This window comes from Eumetopias jubatus, unplaced genomic scaffold (assembly GCF_037043125.1).
Source record: "Eumetopias jubatus isolate StellerSeaLion01/CBP00866 unplaced genomic scaffold, mEumJub1_p1.0 scaffold_1, whole genome shotgun sequence".
NCBI classification, from domain to species: domain Eukaryota; kingdom Metazoa; phylum Chordata; class Mammalia; order Carnivora; family Otariidae; genus Eumetopias; species Eumetopias jubatus.
This window is the reverse complement of record NW_028274807.1, coordinates 60,841,566-60,865,571: the sequence shown is the minus strand read 5'-3', so window position 1 is coordinate 60,865,571 and position 24,006 is coordinate 60,841,566. Positions and strand designations below refer to the sequence as shown.

At 39.7% G+C, this 24,006-nt stretch overlaps 1 protein-coding gene across 1 annotated transcript in view; it reads left to right on the top strand.

The window, feature by feature from the left end:
• The window catches only part of LSAMP (limbic system associated membrane protein), a 642,425-nt gene extending 619,547 nt beyond the window's left edge, over positions 1-22,878 (top strand). The window contains exon 7 of the mRNA XM_028110636.2: positions 22,721-22,878. Within this exon, the coding sequence (XP_027966437.1) occupies positions 22,721-22,818 (98 nt within the window). The 3' untranslated portion in view covers positions 22,819-22,878. The remainder of the gene's footprint in view (positions 1-22,720) is intronic.
• Positions 22,879-24,006: the final 1,128 nt, after the last annotated feature.

The window sequence follows — 24,006 nt, the reverse complement described above, 5'->3', positions numbered from 1 at the left end:
TTGATTGGAGAATGACCCTAGTTTGATTTGACGTTGTAGATAGATTGTAGATAGCTTCTCTAGATCCAATAGTTCTAGAGAATATAGTATATCTCACTACTAATACTTTGGGCTTCTGCTGGTAGAAATTGAAAAGCTGTTCATGGAGACTTGGGATAGCTGATGTGTGAGGCTGGTAGAGAAAGATAATGCCCTCTTAAGTTCCCTGTTTCTTACAAGGACTTTAATTTTTAGAGATCAAATCCTTTTTTTTCTCTTCTGTCCAATCAAGATGGCAACCCGTGTGAAATGCAGTTTTCCGTGAACAAAAATTAACATATAGGATCCTTAATTCTTTTCATAGTGCCACTGGAGTACCAAAATATCTGTGAAAAGTATGCCTACCTCACTCTGGTCATATTTATAGCACAAAACACCTTCATTTAATTAAATACTGTATATTGTCATCATCTAGGTAGAATCCTACGTCTCAACCCTGAAGTGCTTAAGGTGTCTATTAGCACTTGGTTGATGCAAAGGTCCTTTTCCATCCACCCACCATAAAAAAGAGAACTTTCCCTTCCCAGTAACAGAAATGCATGTTTAATTTCAGCTGTTTCATTGTTAATATCTTTCATTGGAGGGTCTCCCCACCCCCAGCCCCACTCTACATGGCTCGTCAAGCTGACGGAGGATAAACATCAGAGTCGCAGCAGGAACACAGTCCTAAACCCCTTCAAGCTGTGATTAAACAAAAACAAGGCTCAATAAATCAAATGTATTTCTCCTGGGTTTCCTTCATCATATTGCTTGATTTTCTGCAGTGATAATAATAATACTGGAATTACACCAAAGGATAATTTGTATTGTCTGTGGCCAATCAGAAATTTTCGAATGTCCTTTCCTATTCGGCCAAAAACAAGACCAAAAAAAAAAAAAAAAATCAGTGTGCTTCCCTGCTTCTTAATTTAAAAGATATACATAGATAAATAAAATAGGGTTCCATCCTTGATCTGTTTCTGATAGGTGTTTTTTCCCCATTAATTTTAATTTAGGTTTATTTATTCTGAAATGAGTCCTGAATTGCATATATTTGCATAACTACCTCTGACGACTTCGCTGCAGAAAATCCACTGAATTGTAAAATGAAGAAAGAGTCAGCTCTAAGTGACTGAGGGAACTTTTCTCACTTTGTTCGGCTCAAATCATTTACTGAGGCCTCTGAATCCTGGGAAGTGATGCTACTGCTCTTGTCTCCTCCCCATAATCTCACTTGTGCATAGCCTTTCATGAGGGAAAGCCGCTAGAGATGCCTTCACATTTAGAAGAACCGCAGGTTCAAAATGAGGTGACAAAACCATGGCGGAGATTTAAAATGAAGTAACAGGAGAGACGGGACAAAGACAAATTACCACTGTGTTGTTTTTATCACCCTCAGGTGAGGAATCCCCTTGAGTGTGGGGCTCTCTGGATTCAATCAGCCCATCTTTCTTCCACCACTGCAACTTTAAAAAAAAATTAATAACCCTGGAATGTGTCTCACTTGCTTGCCTCCCATCTGATTATTTATCCCAAGTGAACAGCCTTTCTATTCACTAACCTCGAGTGGCGAGTGGGTTTGGGAAATGCTGAGATTATCTTCCAGGCTCAGGCTTTGCACTGGGTTTGTTCACAGCTGCTTGCCATTCAGTTCCTGTTTTTCCATTGATAAAACACATTGCACATGGCTGGGTTTGCATGACTAATACAGCTGTCTAAAGCTTTCTCAGAAAACAAAACAAACCCCCCAAAATTAAAGTTAAAAAAAATTAAAACCCAACCCACAAACAAATCAGGCGTGCAGAAATCTGAGGTCCACCTGGCACGTTTCCTTCCAAAGGCAGCCTCGTGTTGTTATGGGTGGGCCTGGCTTCAGAACAGCCAGATTCCATCTCCAGTAGGAGGAGGCCATATACCTGCCCCCACCTGGCACTCCCAGACCAGACTCCACTGGGATGGAAGGAAACTGGGAGAAAAATCCTAAAAATCAATGCATGCTGTAAAGATAACTAGACAATCCCTACAGCTTCATTTATTTTCTGTAGGATGTTATCCCAGGTATCAGTGAGAAAATACCTCTTTTCAGCTCCTTATTATAACAGCAGTGCCATCTCCTATAATAATAACGATAATAATAACAATAGCTAACATAGACAGTGGGCGTCTCATGTACCAATAGAGTTCTGAGGGTTTTTGTATGTATTAACTCAATTAATCCCCACAATCTTAAGAAACTAACATGCACCTTCTCCCACACTTTTTAATGATCAAAGTACACCCAAATTCCAATCTACACCTCGCGGCATCCAGGCACATCCATAAATCTATAGTGCATTATAAATAATGATTATGTATGCATTTGCGTTCATTAGATATGTATCTGTCTAATGAATTTTAAACACTCATCTAATTTATTTTGTGTATTATAATGCTTGTAATACACAATACTTTTACCTTAATATCCATACACTCTCACAAAGTCTATTTCCAGACATACTCAACACAGAGACGTATGCCCGACTCACACAGAGATTTATATGAAAGCATTCATCTTTAAAAAACATGAGCAGAGCTATCTGGCATCAGCACATCTAATTTCACACACTTACCCAGGCTGATTTACATACACACCTCTGTTAATCATGGATAATTACTAGCATTGTTCTCTTTAATTCAGTTTTTCCAACTGTGAAATGGGAAAGAAATTATATTTTTCATGCCTACAAGCTCAGAGTGTTTTTTAAACAATATACAAAAGAGAGCTTCAAGTTCCTAGAAAGAAAGCATATTGAATATAAAATAATCATGCTCAGATACACATACTTCTTATAATTTTTAAAAGTACTGATATTTAAAGACACACTTGTATCAGATTGCCTGCGTATTAGCTAGCTACAAGTTCAGTGTGGCTTCATTATAGTTTGATGTATTACGGATTCTAGGAATGTCTGAAATGCCCACTGCTAACAGGTTTAACTACGGAAGTATCCCAAGGCCAAATAAAAAACATTGTTTATTATTTTTCACCAATATCCTCATATTACACTTAGAGAAGCTTCACATTGCACTGTTCTCTATTGTGTGGCGTGTGCGCGCACACACACACTCATATTTTCAGTGAGTGCTTATCATGCACGTTACCACCTGTCAGACTGATCCAACGTCATCACTTTACAGAACCCGCCCTTTTTTCTGGTCAAAAGCGTAAAGTACATCCCAGGGAAGGTTTTAGTTTTCAAATACATTTCTCTTTTCCCACTAGCTGGTGGGGAAAAAGAGGGCCTTGCTTTTTTACTGATAGTACTTGGAAAGTAGTGTTAACACAAATTTACAGCAAAATCATGGGCCCAGACCAGTACACATGAAGATCATTAAGAGCTGACATTAGTACCTGATGACCATCTCTGATTCCTTTAGTGGGAGCAACAGGCTGACTTCCTCCTGATTTTCTTCAGAGACTGGGAACCAAGTGAGATAGCTGTGCCAATACTTCACCTAGAATCCACACTGCACCTGCCAACACAGTGATTCCGACTCACTTCTCCCTGTTGAATCCGTTTCTGTGCCTTACTCTTCTCAGCTCTGTGTTCTTCTTTCTGCTGTGTTCCCTAAACAATTCTGGTCCTCTCCTTGCTCAAATTTGCCAGGAAGAATAAACCTGAAATGTATTCACACTGTTATTTAAATGTCCAACAGCTGCTTGGAAGTGTTACCTCTCTCAGAATTTACATTTAGCTTCAAGCTAAATGGCTAAAAATCCTACAGCGTCAATTTAAAGGTAGGAGAATTTTTCGTACAGAGACTCTTCTCTAATGCCTTTTCCTATTTTCCTAGTCTGTTTCTGCCTACACCAGTCAGACTTTTCTGGTGATCTTCCTGTACTTAGGCTCTGCTGTGCTATGTAGATTTCGAGAGCCAGCAGGGATTTGAAGATGAATATTTTTTTGAAAATCCTAGCTCCCACTAAATTTTAATTTGATGGAAATATTTCTCTTCTATGAGCTTTATGGGAAAAAATCTTTCAAAGTAACAATTACATTTGGGGATTAAGTTTAAGTAATTGACAGTCTTGTCTTTTTAATTAAAAGGAATAAAGCTGCCTAAGAAGAGCTCAGTGAGATTTGCAGCAGAAAATGTTGGCATGATGCCCCAAAGGGTAAGAAGACCAGGATCTGGAATGGACAGAAAATGCTGATGCAGGTCTCTCAGGTCTCTCCAGTGCACCCCCAGCAGAGCTGGCCCTGGTGTTTGTATCCGTGTGCCATTTAGCAGGAGGGAAGCATGGTGTTGTGAGGAGCCTTGCTGGGTGTAGCCAGGAAGGAGGTCCTTTCTTTGGGGGCTTTGTTCTATGTTCAGAGACATTGTATGGAGCAAGAGGCCTTGAACAAAGTGGCACTACTTAGAGTCAAAAAGAAAGAATACATACTCTTCCAGGAATTCAAACATTGACAGTGTCACCTCCTGACTAATGTCCTAGAAGAGCCCCCCAAAGTATAAACTTGAATTTTAGTCTGCCCCTTGGCTCTCTTTCTTTTTTACCTGAAATTTGTATTCCTGCTCTCTGTACTTCTTGATTTTCTTTTTCTCTATATTTTATACTATATTCACCTCACATTACATGTATACTTTTTCTTTGACATCCTTCAAATAAAACCAAAGAAAAAGTTTTGATAGTAATAGCATTCACTTCCAAACACTGGTTAGGAGCCATGCAAGCAAAGCCATTATCCCATCTATCTGGAGGACACATCTACTTCTGAAGAGGCAAGATACAAATTAACCTTAGTAACAACTTCCCTTATACAGTCGCTCTATCCTCACAGTGGTCTTTCATCATCACAAGTCATTTGTAGGTATTAAATTAAACGAGCACCTCCGTCAGGGGGGAAAAAATCAGCTTAAGTGGTCCCACCTTACATCTCCCCTTGTATACTGCTGCGAAGAAACACACCTGCCAAGTAAGAACACAGCATGACATAATGAGTTTGGAATTCCATTTTAAGGTGTTCATATGTACCCAGATGTATGATGGGAGTAGGCAGACCACTCACTAGGAAGCCACTGAGAATTGTCAGCTTATATCCACCACAAATCAGTGGGGGGAGAGACTTCACAAGTCATTTATCATGCTTCCTAATTGGACCCTGGGGAGCCAAGCATCGCCATAGTTTACTACACTGTTTTGCTTATTACTATGCTGACTGTAGAAGAAAACGCTTCCCACATCTCTGTAACACATATGTATGTTTTAACCCCTAGACATTACTACTAACAGAGTATCTTTACTATAAATTATAACTGTCAGTCCATTCTACCTTAACTGTCCCATACTTGTAACAATGGTTCTAAATTAACCACTCACCTTGCAAACCTTGCAGTTTCAGTATGACTTTTTAAACTGCCTAAGAGACATTGTTTGCGGGCAACTGTAGCATCGTGTGGGTTAGGAAAAAAAACGAAATAGCTGTGTCTTGGCTGACTGTCCATTCTCTGCACTCTCCCATCCTCCTTAGCCCACAAAGCACCAAGCATTCCCAGCCATGTTCTATGTTGGAAAGCTGCTTGGCCATTCTAAAATGTTTTCTCGATTATACATGTAGAGTTTTTATGACTTGGAAGCAGGGAATGTTTGGAGAACAGAAACAACTGTGTAAAGAAAGAGAAAGAGAGGAAGGGAGGGAGGGAGGAAGGAAGAAAGAAAGAAAGAGGAAAAAAGAAAAAGGAAGGAAGGAGGGATGGAAGGAAAAAATCAAATGGTATCTTGTGTGTTGAATTGTAAGTTAGAAAGTAAACGGGGAGATTTGTTCTATTTTCCTCCCTGGAGTTCCAGAACACAGGTAAGTTCATCACTGAAAGCTGCTCATTGTTGCAATGCTGAAAAAGAGCAATCTCATTCGTTGGCGGTTGGTTTTCCCTTAGAGAATCAACCCTCCTGTGCTAAATCGGTTCAATTAATAGTGTGACTTCTTGTTCTGTATTTACATGTACTCTCCACCTGCTTTTGCTTTGTAGAGTTTCTCTTAGAGTCCACGTTTTCTTTTTCTTGAGATTTCTAACCATTAGGAACACAAGAAAGAGACTTCCTTCTTGATAGGCAGTGCAGGTAATTTCTGGCCCAGCTTACCTGACAATGCACAATATGTTAATCACACCATTCATTCACTCAAAAAAATAACTATCCTAGTACCTTCTATGTGCCAGACTCTGAACGTCGTCTTGGGAATGCCTGTGGAGAGCAAGGTAGACACAGCCTCGGCACTAATAGAGCTTACAGACAAGATGGGGCAGTGGATGATGTGTTAAGCAGTCATAAAAAAGTTTGCTAAGTTTAGGGTACCTGTGTAGTATTTGGGGAGCACAGGATACAGACACGTTTGCTAGCCTGGGCTGATCAGGGAAGGCTTCCAGGTGAAAGGGAAGTTTAGAAGGCGGAAAGGAGAAAAGAGAGGAGCAAACATTCCAGCACATACCAAAGTGTAGAATTCAGAGAGAGTTGAACAATATTAAGCCTAATTAATTTTCAAAATTTGAAAAAATATAACTTTTCCCAAATAGTTTCTTACTTCTCCTATTTTGCATCTGCCTTGTTTTTTAAAAAGAAAAGACATGCAATAAACCAGTGGGGTTAAAGGTAAGAGAATCTGCATTCCCACCTCTGTTACCCTCTTAGGACAAGAAAGCATCTGTTGGCTTCATTGTGCAGACATGTAGTGATACTGCATACCATGTGATAGGTAGCACTATGCTGGATAAGTTGTCTGGAAAAAATGCTGAGTGCCTATTATCTGGCAGAACATCTAGAGAAAACGTTCAGCCTCTCAACAGGGAGGTTGGCTGGTAAATTTTAATTTTAGTTGTAGGAATGGTCAAGTTGTAAGGAGCCATCAGTATTTTCAAGGAGCTGCTCCAGAACCTGGTGGTGATGTTATATTTTGAGTCAATGACACAGCAGGAGTATGAATCACTGAGGCTTCCTGGCATTCTGAGTAATAAAGTCACTTGGGAAAGGTCCAAAGCAGAACCGCCTTTACCAAGTTCTGGACTGTGGTGGTTAGTGCCATAGACATAGGGTAACTCAGAGCATACCACCATTTTTAATCCATTATCTTCTAATTTTCAAGGGCCTTAGAAGCCCTAGGAAATCTCACAAATTCATTTGTTATCTCTGCATCCAAATTCTGCAGGCCAGTTACCTTGTTTTATGGTACTTGAATTTTTTTTTTTTGAAACATACAAAATGAAAACACACATTACATGGATTAAAGACAGTCTTGAATACCTTAGAATTTAAAACTAAAATGTATTCTAAAACAGATCTGCAATTCACAATTTAGGGCTGGGAAATAAAAAGAGAGGAAGAAAACCAGAAACGATGAAAATCTCTAGAGACTTACCCACACCTGTGCTTTTAATCCTTTTTAGCAAGTTAAATAAATGAAGGCACAAAAGGCTTTAAAATATACATAAAATGTATGCTTTTAAACATGGAAAATATAATCTGCTTTGCACCAACAGCTAAGTAGATTTGGGGCTGGGACGTAGTTCTTTATTAAATGAGAAGACTTGTCTTTAATTCCACAAGGGCAAAAGGCCAGGACAGTACCCACAGGTGCAAAGGGCACGTTCTAGATACAAGGGCAGAAGCACTTTGTTTCTTCCGTAAGACAGAAACTGCACGCCTGGCCCTAATACCTTACTGACTGACAGCTGATTCAAATAAATTTACTTCTGGAGTTTGTCTAATCTTATATGTATTTTTAGGTAGAATGGCCCAGGGAAACCCCTTTATTAAACTTAGACCCTTGGGCATTCTCTAACATTTTAATTCATTGATTATTAAAAATTAAATTTCTCAGGCTAAATAAGAAGCCCATAGGATTTGAGGAAGTTGCCTTGCTGTAAGAGACTTAATGAAGCCCTCTCGTTATGGTGGGAGTGCTCAGCGAATCCCCACTTTCTGTAACAACCCATCTCACCATTGAGCAGAGCCCATAGAGGCTAAAGTTACATCACACACACTCATAAAGTGCAATTATATCAAGCCTACAGTCGGAAGGACCTCATAAACCCCTATAATACATTTTTTATTGCATTGTCATTTCATGTTGTTAAGACTATGTTCCCTATAGAAACTCAGCCTTACTATCTTAGCTTCTGTTTGGTTTTGCTCTATGATACCAGCCAACTAAAAGAGTGAGAAAAAAAAAAATTCAATCTCCTTGTAACGATGTCAACCCAAAGCCAAATATTATTTTCTTTTCCCTAGGGTTTTTAAAAATGCATTGATTTGTTTTTATAAATACTTTTCTATTCTGATAATGAATGTTATGCATTCTCATTATGGAAGAACTTGAAAATACGTGAAACTATAAAGAAGAAAATAAAGATCAGATACAATCTCTCTCCTCAGAGATAACATCATTAATATGACATAAACAAATGTTTCATCTGAAGGTCTGAGCTTAAAAGAGTTAAGTTAAAATACCTAAGCCATTCTGTTTTCTGCCCTTTCTGAGGCTGGGCATGTGTCTGTGACTTGCCCAAGCTCACAGCCCAGGCAGGCCCCGGAGTAGCCCTCCTGCCCCGGATTAGGGCTCTCTCCACAGCGACAGACACACTTGCAGCTCTTCCAGATCCCAGTCAAACCTGACTCTTCCTACCAGAGGTTTCCCTTGTGTCCCTTCCAGGATTTCCAGTGAGAGTTCCCCTTTTATAAGTTTGTCTCTTTTTAATGAAATGAGCATTTAAAACATTTTTTTCCTGATGCTTTTTACTGTAGAACACTTGGTTTCCAGGGGATTGGTCCATAAATTCATGAGAATAAACAGTGAGTCTCAAATATTTTCTTAGAAGACTTTATTTATTTGAGAGAGAGAAAGCACACACAAGCAAGGGGAGGGGCAGAGGGAGAAGCTGAGCAGGGAGCCCGATGTGGGGCTTGATCCCAGGACCCTCAGATCATTCCTGGGATCAGGACCTGAACCAAAGGCAGACACTTAACTGACTGAGCCACCCAAGCGTCCCTGTGAGTCTCAGATATTTTATTCACATTATACAGTAAGAAATTATGTCAGCATTAATCTTGTTTGGGCTTATTCTTTCTTTCAACTAGAAGTTATCACCATATGCCCAGAGTGACAAATATTTGGCTAAATCTTTCATGACTCCAACTCACTCCTAAATAACATCAAACACATGAAGTCCATTTTAGGCCAACTTTTAAGGGGAAAAACCCTCAGAAGTGTTTGAAAGTAAAGCGTAAGATTCCTTTCATGACCTAAAGTTAGCTAAGGGAAGCCAACATCCCTTCTCAAATACTGATGACATACTAAGACCTCTTAGTCTCCCCCAGCCAGTTTTAAATATTCTCTTAGTAGTTAGGATATTAGTCCACCTATAAATTAACTAAGAAAATAGAAATCAGGGTACCTGACTGGCTCTGTCTGCAAAGTATGTGACTCTTGATCTCAGGGACGTGAGTTTAAGCCCCATGATGGGTGTAGAGGTTACTTTAAAAACAAACAAACAAAAAACACAGCAATAATAGAAAAAAAAACACAACACAAAACAAACAGGAATAGCCTTAAGGTTAAGGTTTAGACCTATTTCTCTCTTTTGGCTTTTTCCCCCTGAACTACGCCCAGGATGGTTACTGTGATTCTCAGAGAACATTACTCCAGAGGTATTAGGCATTAGGGTTGTACAACATGAATACAGTAAGTAGGAGAAAATAAAAAAAAAAAAACTCTAACTATTTTTTTTATTTTTTTAAAGATTTTATTTATTTATTTGAGAGAGAGAGAATGAGAGATAGAGAGCACGAGAGGAAAGAGGGTCAGAGGGAGAAGCAGACTCCCTGCTGAGCAGGGAACCCGATGCAGGACTCGATCCCAGGACTCCAGGATCATGACGTGAGCCGAAGGCAGTCGTTTAACCGATTGAGCCACCTAGGCGCCCAAAACTCTAACAATTTAAACAGAAATCACAGCCATATCTTTTTTGTACGTCAAAAAAAAATAATAATAATACTTGTAAGTAAAAGTTGCCTAAAGTCTCTGAGTGGAGAAACCTGCAAGAAAGAAATTAATAACTTTCTAAGCTTGAAAGTGGCTTTGAAAATTGAATTAATTAATGTCCTGCTTTTAAGCCACTATAAAAATAAGGGTTTTTTTTTCAAAACTGTGACCAAAAGAAAATAAAAGTCAGAGCACATAAAACATAAATTCCCATCGAAGAATCTTATAAATGTTATGCTTCAGGTCTTCATAATCAATGAAAGAGGAAGAGGCAGCACGTCGAATCTTCTTCATTTCCTTTATTAAATTTTTTAAGGATTTTAACCCCATGCTTCTCTTCCTTGTTCCAGGCAACTGGAGGGTAAATTCCCCATTGAATGTGGACCTTCCCTCTCTTCTGAACATACAGTCTTACTAGATCTCCCAAAAGGCAAAAAAAAAAAAAAAAAAAAAAGTGCAATTAATTATTTTAAAGTCCTCAAACTAACGTGTCATTTTCAAAACCTAAAGTGCATCAGATGACTAGCCTTATACAAAGAATTGTGCCCTACACAACGGAAGAGGGAATATTCCCTTGTTCAGATGTCAGTGGCAGATTATAAAGTGAGCCATTCATGTTCAAGTAAACATGGAACTAGAAAAACCATACACAAATGATATAGACCCCAAAGCTCTGTACATCTTACCTGGGGCGGGGAATGAGTGCTTAGAAGCAGGGAGTTCGAGGTAAGTGGTTAAGAGTCAAGAGTCAAAGCACTGAAAATCAATTCTTCTCTTTATGGATTTGTTGTACCCTCATCTTGGCTCTACCAGATAGAACTCAAAGAAGACAAAATGCCAAAATTGTTCAGAAACATAGACTTGAACATTCCCTAGGGCAATAAGGGATTTTCCAAACTGTAAACTCTGTAGAGTTTCCAGGGACGCATCTCTCTCACTTTCATATCACTCACTTCAATTTCTGGGCAGAGAGAGAGGCAGAGAGAATGAATCACACCACCTCGTGGAAGATGAGAGGTAAGGTCTTCTGGTCTTTGAACAATAAAAGAAGGTAGGGTTTCTATCTTCTAAGGTTTCAATTTTCATTAGTCAAGAGGATATTCTCTTTTTTATTTCTTTTTTCTTTTTTTTCTTTTTTCTTTTTTTTCTTTTTTCTTTTTTTAGAGAGGGAGAGACGGGGATGAGGGGCAGAGGGAGAGGGAGAGAATCTTAAGCAGGTCCTACGCCCAGTGCGGAACCCAACTTAGGCCTCAATCTCACGACCCTGAGATCATGACCTGAGCTGAAATCAAGAGTCAGACACTTAACCAACTGAGACACCCAGGTGACCCCAGTCCAGAGGATATTCTTAAGTAAACCTCAACCACCCAGAAAATTTTCTATCTGACTGAATTTGGGGACCGATGAAAGGACTTCCTCATCCCATTTGGCTCTCCAAATGCCTGATTTCCCAGCAAAAATTTTCCCTTTCCACTAGGGCATGATGATTCCAAAAGAAGAACAGAATCTTCCTCTACCTAGAATCCTAGCTAGGCTAGATCTTGAGGTACGAAATGATTCAATTGCTCTTTCATTTGCTCATTCCTTCATCCACTCATCTATGCATGGGCATTTATTCAGCAAATCTATTGGACACCTACTTCATGCTAGAGAAATAGTGAGCTGAGACTACACTAGTGAACAAGGAAGACATGCTCTATGCCAACTGAGAGACTGAATTAGCTCTTTCCGATGCTGCATGTTTGTCTAACATGGATGGGTATAAAGAATCTGAAAGTTAAAAGTCAAAGACAGTTTGATAAATGTGTCATGACACTTGCCTTTTCTAGTACTAAGTTCTTTCCCCCATTGCCTCCTTGTACCCCATCAGCAGGAACTAAAGTCTAAGCATTTGGCAATAATGCTTCTAGAGAATTCTAGAACTTTCTCTGTACTAAACTCACCCACAAAGTTTTGTTCATTGTATTGCTACAGTAGATTTATCTTTTTATTCTTTGAACTTGCACTGCCATGCTTACTTGTTAAATGTATTTGCTAAAGCGTATAGTTTTTGTACCTTTATACCTAAGAGGTATAAAAATCATAGGTTTCAACTGTATTCTAATGAGTGTGTCCAGGAAATCCCTACAGAAATAATATCCTTGGCAAGTCAGTTTTACTCAAGAATTTGGAATCACCTTAGCACTACAAAAGGAAGAATAATTCTCAGTTGCTTCAGGACAACAATTTTTTTTTTTCTTTTCTGTAAGAATAGGAAAGACTCCTTCTGGAAATGTAGCGTTTCGTGCTGGCTCTGACTGAAAAAAGTTTTTATTTTTCCCACTATTGCCACCTGGTGGACAAAGGCAATTTCTTTAGAGAGCACATAGGAACATATCTTTGTATTACCACAAGATGGCAGCACACAACCAAGCTTTCAAAATGCCAGGCTCAAAACATTCAGAGTTTTGCTTCTCAAAACAGAATGTTCTATTCCAACAGAAGAGGATGAATAGGAAATAATAGTACAAAATAAGCACTCTGTTTTGCTTTCCTAAAGATAAATGGAATTCCAAGTCTTGAGACCATTAATTATTGTTTCAATCAAAAAGAATGAAATCTTGCCATTTTCAACAACGTGGATGGAACTAGAGGGTATTAAGCTAAGCGTAGTAAGTCAGTCAGAGAAAGACAAATATCATGATTTCACTCATATGTGGAATTTAAGAAACAAAACTGATGATCATAGGGGAAGGGAAGGAAAAATAAAATAAGATAAAAACAGAGAAGGGAGGCAAACCTTAAGAGACTCTTAACTGTAGAGAACAAACTGAGGGTTGCTAGCGGAGAAGGGGGTGGGGGACAGGCTAGAGGGGTGATGGACATTAAGGAGCGCACTTGTTGGGATGAGCACTGGGTGTTGTATGTGGGTGATGAATCACTGGTTCTGCTCCTGAAACCCCAGTGCTGCACTGTATGTTAAATAACCTGAATTAAAAAAATAATCATCATCATCATCACAAACCGGTTTCTTTATTGCAATAGGGAGGGCTTCCTAAAATTTAACTCGTAACCTAGTTTGCTTTTAAAGTTATTTCAAGCAAATGCATATTTTTTCTGATTTTTTGTGCTATTTTCTTCATAGAGTATAATATTTGGACAATGTTTTAAAATCCTTCATTTAGTGAACTCTTTTTAATTAATTAGCAGGGGAGTTTCTGTTCCCTAAGAGAAATATTTAGACATGTAGACTCTTATCCAGGCCTGTGTCACTGACTGGTTAATCCAGGCATATTGCTGGTTTTCTCCTGACCAAAATGCTGCCTGGTCAGTCTGCCTCCCTGTCACTTCAGTGTGCTAACATCTCTTGATGTTTCATTCATCCTTATTGCTGCAGTAAAATTTTTTTGTTATTATTATTCTTTAGATCTACACTGCCATAGCTTACTTGTTAAGATATATTTTTCTCTTTTCCACCAAACTGACAGTCCTCTCCAAAGGGGATTTTACCACAAATCTGATAACATTAACTCTCATTCATTGAGCATTAACTATGTATCTAGCAGCATTCTGAGTACAGTATGGTAATTAGTTTATCTAACCGGTAGCACAAACTTATAAAGAGCACATTGATTAAATTTATTTTACAGATAATGAAACTTAGGCAAAGAGAGGTTGAGTGATACTTTCTAGCTTAAGCAGAACCATTGGTCTTCCTGCCTGCCCAGGTTCCTGAACACTTCCTTGGAATTATTCCCATGAGGCCTGTGGATCAGGGATGGAGCAGGGGAAACCAAGTATTCTTGACATAAAGATGGTCCCGTTAGGGATCTAGGCCTCTTTGGGTGAAAAACAATCATTCCGTGACCTTGTAGCACCCTTATAAATTCCAAAGAATGATAAATTGAAAGGTTTGACCAAAGAAAGAAGGGAAGTTGCCCTTTGCACAAGAGCAGAGCCAAACTGTCCCCAGTTGATACTGAATCATTGAAATATCCCAGCGAGAACCCTAGAGTTATATAAGCTATAGTTACATAGCCTTGCTTTCATAAAAACACCAGAGGGGCATTGTAGGATAGTGGAAAGGTTCTAGTTGGAGAAGAGAGAGACCTAAATTTCAGTCTCAGCTTTACTCTGTGTGACCCCGGGTAACTGATCATACTATTCTAAGTACGTTCTCTACAGTGCCTTTTCAACAATTTTTAAGGCAACATATTTATTTCAAAGAAAAGTAGTCAGAGTAGGTATTATGAAAGAAAATAAGTGGCAGTGTGTTTAATATACAATTGAAACATCAGTAGTCTGATGATCAACATAGTCAATAGGTAGAGTTGTTTTATAAACAAAAGTGATTTTTTTTTTTTTATCTTGATGGAATCTGGCTTCACTTCTGGAGTAAGAGTGACATTGGTTTCTGGCTTCTGCTAGAAGAGGAACAGAATTCTCACTACATCCTTCTATACAGGCTTCCACACAGAAGATTGTGCAAGGAACAGACTAACTCTTCAAAGACAGAAGGACAGGTGCCAGTGGCTTTGAGCATCTTCAGAAGTGCATGTAGAGGCCCACCAGCAATCATCATACAAAAGAACATTCACACTAGGATCCCCCGTCCCTCATCTAACCGGTTTAGGCAGGCTGTCCTTATGTGTAGATACAGCTTGCCGTTAGGAGCAGCCTGGCTTACACTAGTTTTGCTAATGCTGAATTGTAGCCAAACATTTTCAAAACTTCAGACACTAGAAAAACTGTGCCCTTCTTATAGCCATCATAAGAATACCAGAAAACGGCATGCTGTTTGAGGGCTTCTCCCTGTGACCTCCTTTGGATTGACAAATGGAAAATTTGTGAAGGAAATAGACTGCACCGAACCTCAGAAATTTTGCATACCTGATTCTGAAGGTCTGAACCCTTTGTGCTAAATCAGATCATAAGTTAGCTACTCAGGCTCTCTGTTGTTTTAACAGTCTCAGGCTCTGTTAAGAGGATGCTTGGCCTACATTTATTTTTCTCATATTTCAGTGATTCTAAATCTGCTCTGGCCCATTGTGCATTCAGAGTGCCTTCATGCATTGGCCATACTACAAGAGGGAACAGGAGCAGAGACAGCCCTGCTTCCCTGGAACTCATAGTCCAGTAGCGAAGACAAGTATTAATCAAACATCAGACAAAGGTATTTAAAATTAAAACTGAGATGAGTGTCATGAAGGAGAGCAGAGCTTATATTAAAGGGACTTAATTTTACTAGGGAGACTAAGGAAGACTTCCCTGACTTCTGAAGGATGAGTGGGATTTCTAGTAGTGATAACATTGGGCCATCGGCCCCACAACAACAACAACAAAAAACATGATCCCATGGAGAATGAAGGAAGGCTTGTGGGCTGGGATGCAGACATGATGAGTCTGGAGAGATGAGGGAGGAGAGCCATGGATGCAATGCTAAGGATTTGGGTCCATATCCTGGAAGACGCAAGAAAGCATGAACAAGTTTCAAGCAAGACAATGAGGTAAACCAGATGTCCCATTCAAAGAGCTCTCTTTAGCTTCAAAGTTCAGTCACTTTACTTCCTTAGTGAAAGTGTGTTATTGGGGGGTGCAAGGTCATGTCCTGATCACAGAGAAGACAATCCATATCCCACAGCCATGGTTTGGGCTCCTATGTCTAACTTACCATTCAGTTGGTCCTAAAGATCAAAGTGGTAGCCTATGGAAATTTTCCACATTTACTTCTAAAAATCTAACAGTATTGTTGTTTAGTTGATAAAGTTACTCAAAAGGGAATTCATGTGTTTGACCACTATGAGCTCTTCCAACCCTGAGATTTATACACTTAACAAGTATTTATTGAACACATACTGCATGTCAGACTCTAATCTAGGCGCAGAAATACAATGGTTGACAAGACAGACTTCATTGCTGCCCTCACAGAACATTTATTCTAATGGAGGAGATAAACTTTAACCAAGCAAATAAGTAAATTTATAAAATGATACCAACTAGTGATAAATGCTAAGAATATTAATAAAACAGGGTAAAGGAATAGAAAGTGACCTAGCGTACCATTTTGATAAGGTGATGGGAGAAGTTCTTCCTGAGTTGGTGTCCTTTCAGTAGAAATCTGAATGAAATGACTGTGTGGGCCATGCAGGGATCTGGGGAAGAAACATTGCAAGCGCATAAAACAACAGGTGCACCACTTGTAAAGCTGGAAAGGATTTAGTGTGTTAGGAGAAAAGCAAGGTCAACTGGCTTGAGTGGAGTAAACCAGGGGCAAAATGGCAGGAGGGGGTTAGAGGCCAGACACCTTCTATCATCCCATTAAATTGCAGTCAAGAGTACTTCTACATGCCATTCTCAGAGTTCTTGTACTTGTCTATACACATAACATGTAGCATCAAGTGTTTGTAGTTGGAAATTATTTTTGCCACCTCCAACTGAACAACATTTGTTCCAACAAACAATCTCTTTCCATGTGCCTTTCTTTCGATCTCTACCAGTACGTGTTCCTATTAGAATGTTCTTTCCACCTTTTGTCCCATTCCCCTTTCAGTGGAGAGTACCAGATTACCTTTGTGCTTATTCTCAATTGATAAAAAAAAAATTTATCTGTTTTTTTGTTTTGCTAAATGTTTCTTTTTTTAGAAATTGGCACCACCGTGCACTTCAAGCAAAAAGGTATGGTTCTTATTTCTGATTACCTACTGTATGTTAAAATTAAGATTTCTTAGCCATATATTGGAGTCTTATACTCTTGAGTTTATTTCATCTCAATAATTTGTGATAATAATTTCCATAACATATTTACCACTATGTTTCCCAGATTGTGAACTTTCTCAGTCACAAAAAGCCCTGATCCAACCCATGACCCCTATATCACTTTTGACAGCTATTCTTTTTTAAATCTCTAGAACTGAACAAGTTATCCCCCCTCCCACTTTCCATATCCTAGGTGGCCATGGTTAACCCTTGCAGATCTGCACTTTTGGCAATGTTCCCTGCCCAGTGACTGGGCTCTCATAAGAGACAGAGAGCCTACTTACTGTCCCTTGTTGGCTATTAAAGTAGATACATTGCTAAAGGAAATAGAGTAGCATTTCCTAAAATGAAGCATTGAACAGTTAATATTCTCCCTGCCTCGGTGTTCTCACAGGTCTTCCTATAACCTCCCCCTTCTGCGGTACACCCAGCTGCTGGGGTCTCCCAGGGACAGCACCACATGCCTCCATCAGCCACGTGACACAGTAATCACCCACCTCTCCCTACAAAGGCAATGCAATCAGGTGAAAACTTCATGAACTGAAACCTACGATGCAAACAATGACCAATTCTGAGGTGCCCTCTTTACAAGTCCAACATAAATCCTTAACAGTATCTGTCCCCAGACAAAAGCTACGGAGGAACCTGCATGGCCAGACAGCAGCCTCCTTAAGTCCTCATGGCCACTCACCCGGATTGGTAATTGTCTCGTATGAAGATGTTTTCTTCTCTGGGCCTCAAAGAGAATGAGACAACCCAGGTCATTCTCAATTTTGAAAATCTATTCTTGTGGGACTTAGACCCTACCAGTGACCAGCATCCACAGAGACTTTGTACACTTCGTTGCTTACTCCCAGGAAAGGGTCAGCACCTTGTTTATGGCCAGCTCTAGCAAGTCTTCACATAAGGCAGCAGAGACGAAGCCACCAGAAATACATACATGAACCAAGATCATTTGGGGTAAGAAGGTGTAAACTCGTGTCCCTTTCGGCCCTTCTTTTCTCCCCAATGCCATGATTATCAATTACATGTGAATTTTAAGTTTCTAGTGTTAGTGGAACATATGATATCTTAGGTGTTGGAGAAATAGGGCATAGGGTTTTATTTCAAAGACCACCAAGATAAATTCCTAGTGTCAACCAAAGGAATTCTTAGTATTGGCCTACAATTTCAAAATTTTGTATGCCAAATATTGGATGCTGTTTTGTTGGAGAAGATGTGATGGACTTTATGGTAAGAATACTTTAAGCTTATTCAAGACTCCCCTTATACAGAGGGGAGATAATACATAAAAAATTATGTAGGAGGAACCCAAATTGAAGTCTAAGACATGGCTCAAATTAAACATCAATTTATCCCCTCTTCTATGCTCCAGCCTGGAGAATATAGGCTTTAATCCCCAATTCCGTCCTGCAGAGGAAGCTGTACTGGCTGAACATAGAGAGCAGGTGGCGCCAAAGTCAATCTTACCAGGCTTCCCTTTAAACGTGGCTTTCCAGGACAGGGAAGGGCCTTTGCCTGCACATTTAGATATTATCTAAGAGAGATCTTAGAAGATTGTTTTTCTCCTTTGCTTAACAATTGTTTTGTATTCGAGTTTTTGTTTTATTTTCAGTCACTCGGTCAGTCCTTAATAGTTTTGTTTTTTTTTTTAAGATTTATTTATTTATTTATTTGAGAGAGCAAGAATGAGAGATGGACAGAGAGAGCACATGAAAGGGGGGAGGGTCAGAGGGAGAAGCAGACTCCCTCCTGAGCAGGGAGCCTGCTGCGGGACTTGATCCCCGGACTCCAGGATCATGACCTCAGGTGAAGGCAGTCGCTTAACCGACTGAGCTACCCAGGCGCCCCGTCCTTAATAGTTCTAAGAAGAATTAAAACTTAAACTTACCTGGTCTTTCTTCTTTTCTTGCATGGCTCAACTACGTACAGGAATAAAAATTATTATTGACTTTGATTCCTTAGTGGCTGAAAGGAATGCCTGAGGATCCCTGAAGCTGTGATTAATGTTTTGTTTTGTTTTAAGAATGATTATTTTGAATAAATCTAGTCCTAAATCTAGGAATGAGTCCTAAGTACTCAGGAGAAGCAACAGAAATGCATTGGCTAGACTGGAATGAATCACAAAGTGTCTCCAAGTACATGCTCTCTAAAGCAGGTGTTGGAAAATCACGTTGTACTTTCTTTTGAGATTTTACTGAAAGACAATCAATTGTCTGTGCTGCGCATCTTGCATCAAATTCTTGTAGAGACTTGCCGAAAATTCTCATATCCCACAATTTCAGGATGCTTTATCAACCTTGTCCTTAATCACAGATTCCCTTGTAAAAGCATTATTGTGGCAAAGTGCAATCCAGCATTCACCTTGATACAGAGTCTCACTTATCATCCTGTGCTGAGGTTGAGAACCTTGACCTGGTATGTTGAGTCAAGATTCTCAATCTTGCTACAGCTGAATTTTGCCCCTTCGGGTCAAACTTTAAAAAGCCTTGACCCAATTCACAAGCTGGTGCCTTTGATTCAGGGGTATTTCATGTCTTCCTGTAATCCAAGCTTCTATAGTTAATAGCAATGATGATGATGCTACCATTTTTTGAATGTTTACTAGATACCACACATATAAGTGTGCACACACACACATAAACACATATAGCATGTGGCTAAATGCCAAGATATGATTTTTGTCTGTTGTATGAAAAACATGTAGCAATTTTTGAATTGTGGTTCTATTTGCCCATCTATTCTTAAGGCTAATTTATGTTTACAGACTCTTGCTTTCATTATATCTGTCAGTATATAAAAGCACTTGCTGAGCCTGGCCATCTGGTGTGGGAAATAAGATTTATCATTTGCATTTCCACAAATAAGCAGAAATTTCATAACTATGAACTAAAACATAATTAATGATTTTGCTGATTATTCTTCCCTGAAATAGCCATTAACTGAAGTAGTCTCCTATGCAGTCATATATATCTATAATTGCATACACACTTGTGATGATGCGCCAACTATCATTCATTTACCCTTGCATTTTTTTCAAGCTATTTATTTACTCTCAAAACCAATTATGAAAAGAGCAAGTCATATAAGCACATCAAATAGCTATATGAGAGCACTTAATAAATAATAATTGATAGAAGTGAAGATATCCTTAACAGATCCACGAAATGCATTTCAAATATATAATAATAATTCTACTAAGGATAAAATTAAGATTATTAGCATAGTCATACTGGGATTCCCTACCCATATCATAGGCTAGCATGTGAAAATAACAGTTAATTCTCAATTGTATCTATTAAAAGGCCAATAATATGTGTGTACATATATCATATTTGTATATATGAGTATGCATATAATATATACTTCTCTTTCTATCTGCGAATATATGTGTGTACATACATTAGCAAGAATGTTATATGTGAACATATTTATTTAGGTTCCTATATGTATATATTGTATTTTTCAATGATGGAATTTTTGCTTTCTCAAATACTTACTGCCCTTCAAATAAAATGATAAGACTAGGCTTTTTAGACTTCCCCAGGTACCACCCAACTCCAAGATGTCTGAAAGATAATCTAGCCTGTCCCAGCACTAAAAGTGAGGTTAAGGACATAGGCAAAATTAGACTCTTTCTAAAAACGTTCTGTTTCACACTATCCCTAGGGCAAAACAAAAATCATGTTTGCTTGGTCCTGTGAGGCCTCAATTTGTGTGTAGTCTTTCTCTGTTTTGGAAGCTGTCCTGACCCACTAATCCAAGTAAATGCCATTTAAAGCATATAGAGGAATTAAAATGATAGGGAAATGCATTAGCATCTGGCCAGAAGCCCTGGGGAGTTGCCACTGAGAGAACTTAAAGGTCACAAAGGCCAAAAAGGATGGTGGTGAAGGGTGTGGAGGGTGGGCTTTGAAAGGCATGGAGCTGAGACTCTGAACACCTGTATTCTAGTGCTCAGTCGACAATTCCCATCAGGTGCTTTATGCAGGATACATGATCTTCTTGAACCTAAATTCCTCATGAAAGGCATGAACCCGAAGGTAGTGGAAGTGTCTTTTATTAATAAAATCCTATAGCCATTCAGAAACTTAAAGAATTGACTGATTGAATATTTAAATTGTTTACTCTGTATCTCCGTAGCTTTCCAGATAATAAAGCTCATTTTCTACCATTTCAAAGTTGGCATATATTCATATTTTTAGAGTAAGTAATATTTTTAATATTCTCAAGAAGACATTCTAGTAAAACATATTCTATTGAAAATTGTTTTCAAAGATAATGGTTGCCTCCATGTCGTGTTTTGTTCATTCTGGCTATTGTTTTAAACGTACCGAAAATTCATTTGCTGAACGTTTCACTCCTTCACTGTGGAACTTCACTGCATAGTGGTGACAGGAAAAGACTGGAGCCAGCCACCTGGGCCAAAACCCCAGCTCCTCTGCATACTAGCTGTGTAGATGTATGCATTGCCTCTTACTATCTCAGTGTAAAATAGGGTTCATTATAATACCCGTCTCATAGGATGGTTATATGCTTACATGCGTAAAGCATCTGTGACAGTACCTTCTAGTAAGTGCTGTGTAAGTGTCGGTTTTATTTGGGTGTTGTTGCCATTATTTATATAAAACACAGATTAGGAGGACATTCTTGAATTCAACATTTTCCCTGTTATTTGACCTCTGATCTGATATGTTCGTAGACACTTTTGGAAACATTCGCCTACCAGAGGACGCTTCCATTGCACATGCAAACCATCATAGGTTTAAACACACACTCGCGCACACACACGCACACACACACTCACATGCACATTCGTTGACACACATTGATCAGCATATGTGCCCTCAAAACTGCAAAGTGACCCGTAATTAGTCACACTGATTTCTCTTTCGAACATCATTGTCTAAGCATACAGTCTTAAATCTAAAAATCTTTTTTGTGAAAAATACTAACATTTTCTTCTTGTAATGGATCTATATGAACAGAACTATACAGAAGGAGAAAATGGAGCAAGCAAAGCATAGGAGACAAGCTCTTGGGGCCTGCACTTTCTGCCCCAATTCTCTCCTTTCTGTCAACACACATATGCCTTCTCCACTTCCTTCTCCATTCCAATCTCCCTCTTAGATCCACACCCACACGCCCCAGATTGTGTCCGTGTTGGGAAAACTAAGGTGGCAGTGGGAAACATAGAGGCTGCCACTCCCGGGGGAGTTCCGGGCAAGTTCCAGCCTCAGTCCTGCTTCTGGTCTGGACCTGCCTCCTAACCTCCCTGGGTTTGGTTGTCCTCGTTGTTGTTGTTCCTGCTGCCTTTGCTTTTGATCTTTAAAGTTGTCACATGAAGAGTTGGGACCAGATGATCCCCTCCTGCCTCTTAAGACTCTACAAGGAGTTGACTTATTTTCTACCTTGCAGCTCAGGGGCCATTCAGTCATAAGTGTTCCTTGGAAGCAATTCCCCTTCCCATTAACAAATAAATAATTACGACTTCCCCTGAGAAATGAGAGTTTCAGACTGGTCCCATGTTTTATTGATGGAGACACTGTGATGAATCAGCTGGAGGAGCCCGTGTCTGGCTGCTGAAGGACCCTCACCAATGCTTGGCATCTTAACGAGGGCTGGTATCACAGTGCTATGCAGAGCAGAGCGTGGGAGAGGAGGCTGGGTGAAGAGGACCCCGCTGCACCAGCAGACACATCAGTGATAGCCTTCTCCAAGAGCATTTTATATTCTGAAGTGTTCGACCACTGATACCCCTTGAGATACTTACAACTCAAGGAGAAGGACTTAGGAAAGATTGGGAGTGCTTCTTGGGCTGTACATAAGCGCACTGACTTTGAAGTGCTGGTAACTGGCCCATTCTTACCTCTGATACTGTCAGCTGTCAGCTGTAACAGAGAGTGAGGCTGGATGTAACTATTCTCTTTTCTTTCTCTTTTGCATTGCAGGGCCTGGGTCGGTGAGAGGAATAAATGGATCCATCAGTCTGGCCGTACCACTGTGGCTGCTGGCAGCATCTCTGCTCTGCCTTCTCAGCAAATGTTAATAGAATAAAAATTTAAAAATAATTTAAAAAACACACAAAAATGCGTCACACAGGATACAGAGAGAGAGAGACAGAGAGAGCGAGATGGGGGGAGACTGTTTATTTTACAACTTTGTGTGTTTATAAATGAAGGGGGAAATAAGAAAACCAAGAAGAAAATACACTTAAAACCATTTTAAAGTCCATCAATAAAAACTTAACTATAAATCAGGGTGGGAAAAGTTCTACAAGGATATGTGTATATCGAAGCAAATATATACTATATAAAGACTACATCATGCTAAGGACACCCGGATGTTGTAAAAATAAGACAAGTGAAGAAGTGTCAGATGGATATTAACCCCCACACACACACTTTATCCTTCCTTCATTCTTTTTCATCTGTGGGGAAAGAAAAAATAAGGTCTTGCCTTTGGTGTTTATATTTCCATCATCTTTTAATTTTGTTCTTCATTTGAGCTGACTCATAGCCATTTCCGACTGTCAGTGGAATCCGCGCTGGAATCCTGTGTTGAGCCTTTACCTGGCTTTCCTGCCTCCACTATCTCTGCAACTTTTAAGACCATCTCCTCCCCCTCCAGTGTGTTCTATCTCCCCCACATCCATCCCAGAGACTCCCTTTATACCCCCCATCCCCATAGCTGTTGCTTCTCCTCACCCCTTACCACACCCCCCAGCACTAGTCATGCCGCAAACTCTAGGAAGTGCCATTTTAATTTTCTCCACTGTGCGTGCGTGCTCAAGTCTCTCGCTCTCACGTGGGTGTACATGTGTGTGAGCGTGTGTGTGTCTCTCTCTAAAGCATGCCAAGGGAATGGTCCATGTGTACATAGACTCATTGTGCTGTAGATACTGTCCCGCATTGTAATTGTGAGATGCGGCTGTGACAAGTTGCTGTGGGACATGGTGGGGAAGGAGGCATGGAGCAGAGTCCCCCAACCTCCCCCATGGCTGTCGCATGACATCAGTGTGTACCCACACCAAGCTGTGCCCCTTCTAAGGGCAGAACCTCATATTCCTCCTAGTCCAATCATCAGAACCCAGTCGAGAGTCACTCAGAATATCACTGTAAATGAAAGTGCCTACTATTGATGGGGTGAGCAAACAGTAGAAAGAATCAGTGACGTCAATGAGGTGACCTAGGAGAGAAGGTTTCTGACTTCACTCTTGTTTCATGAGTCTGAGGAA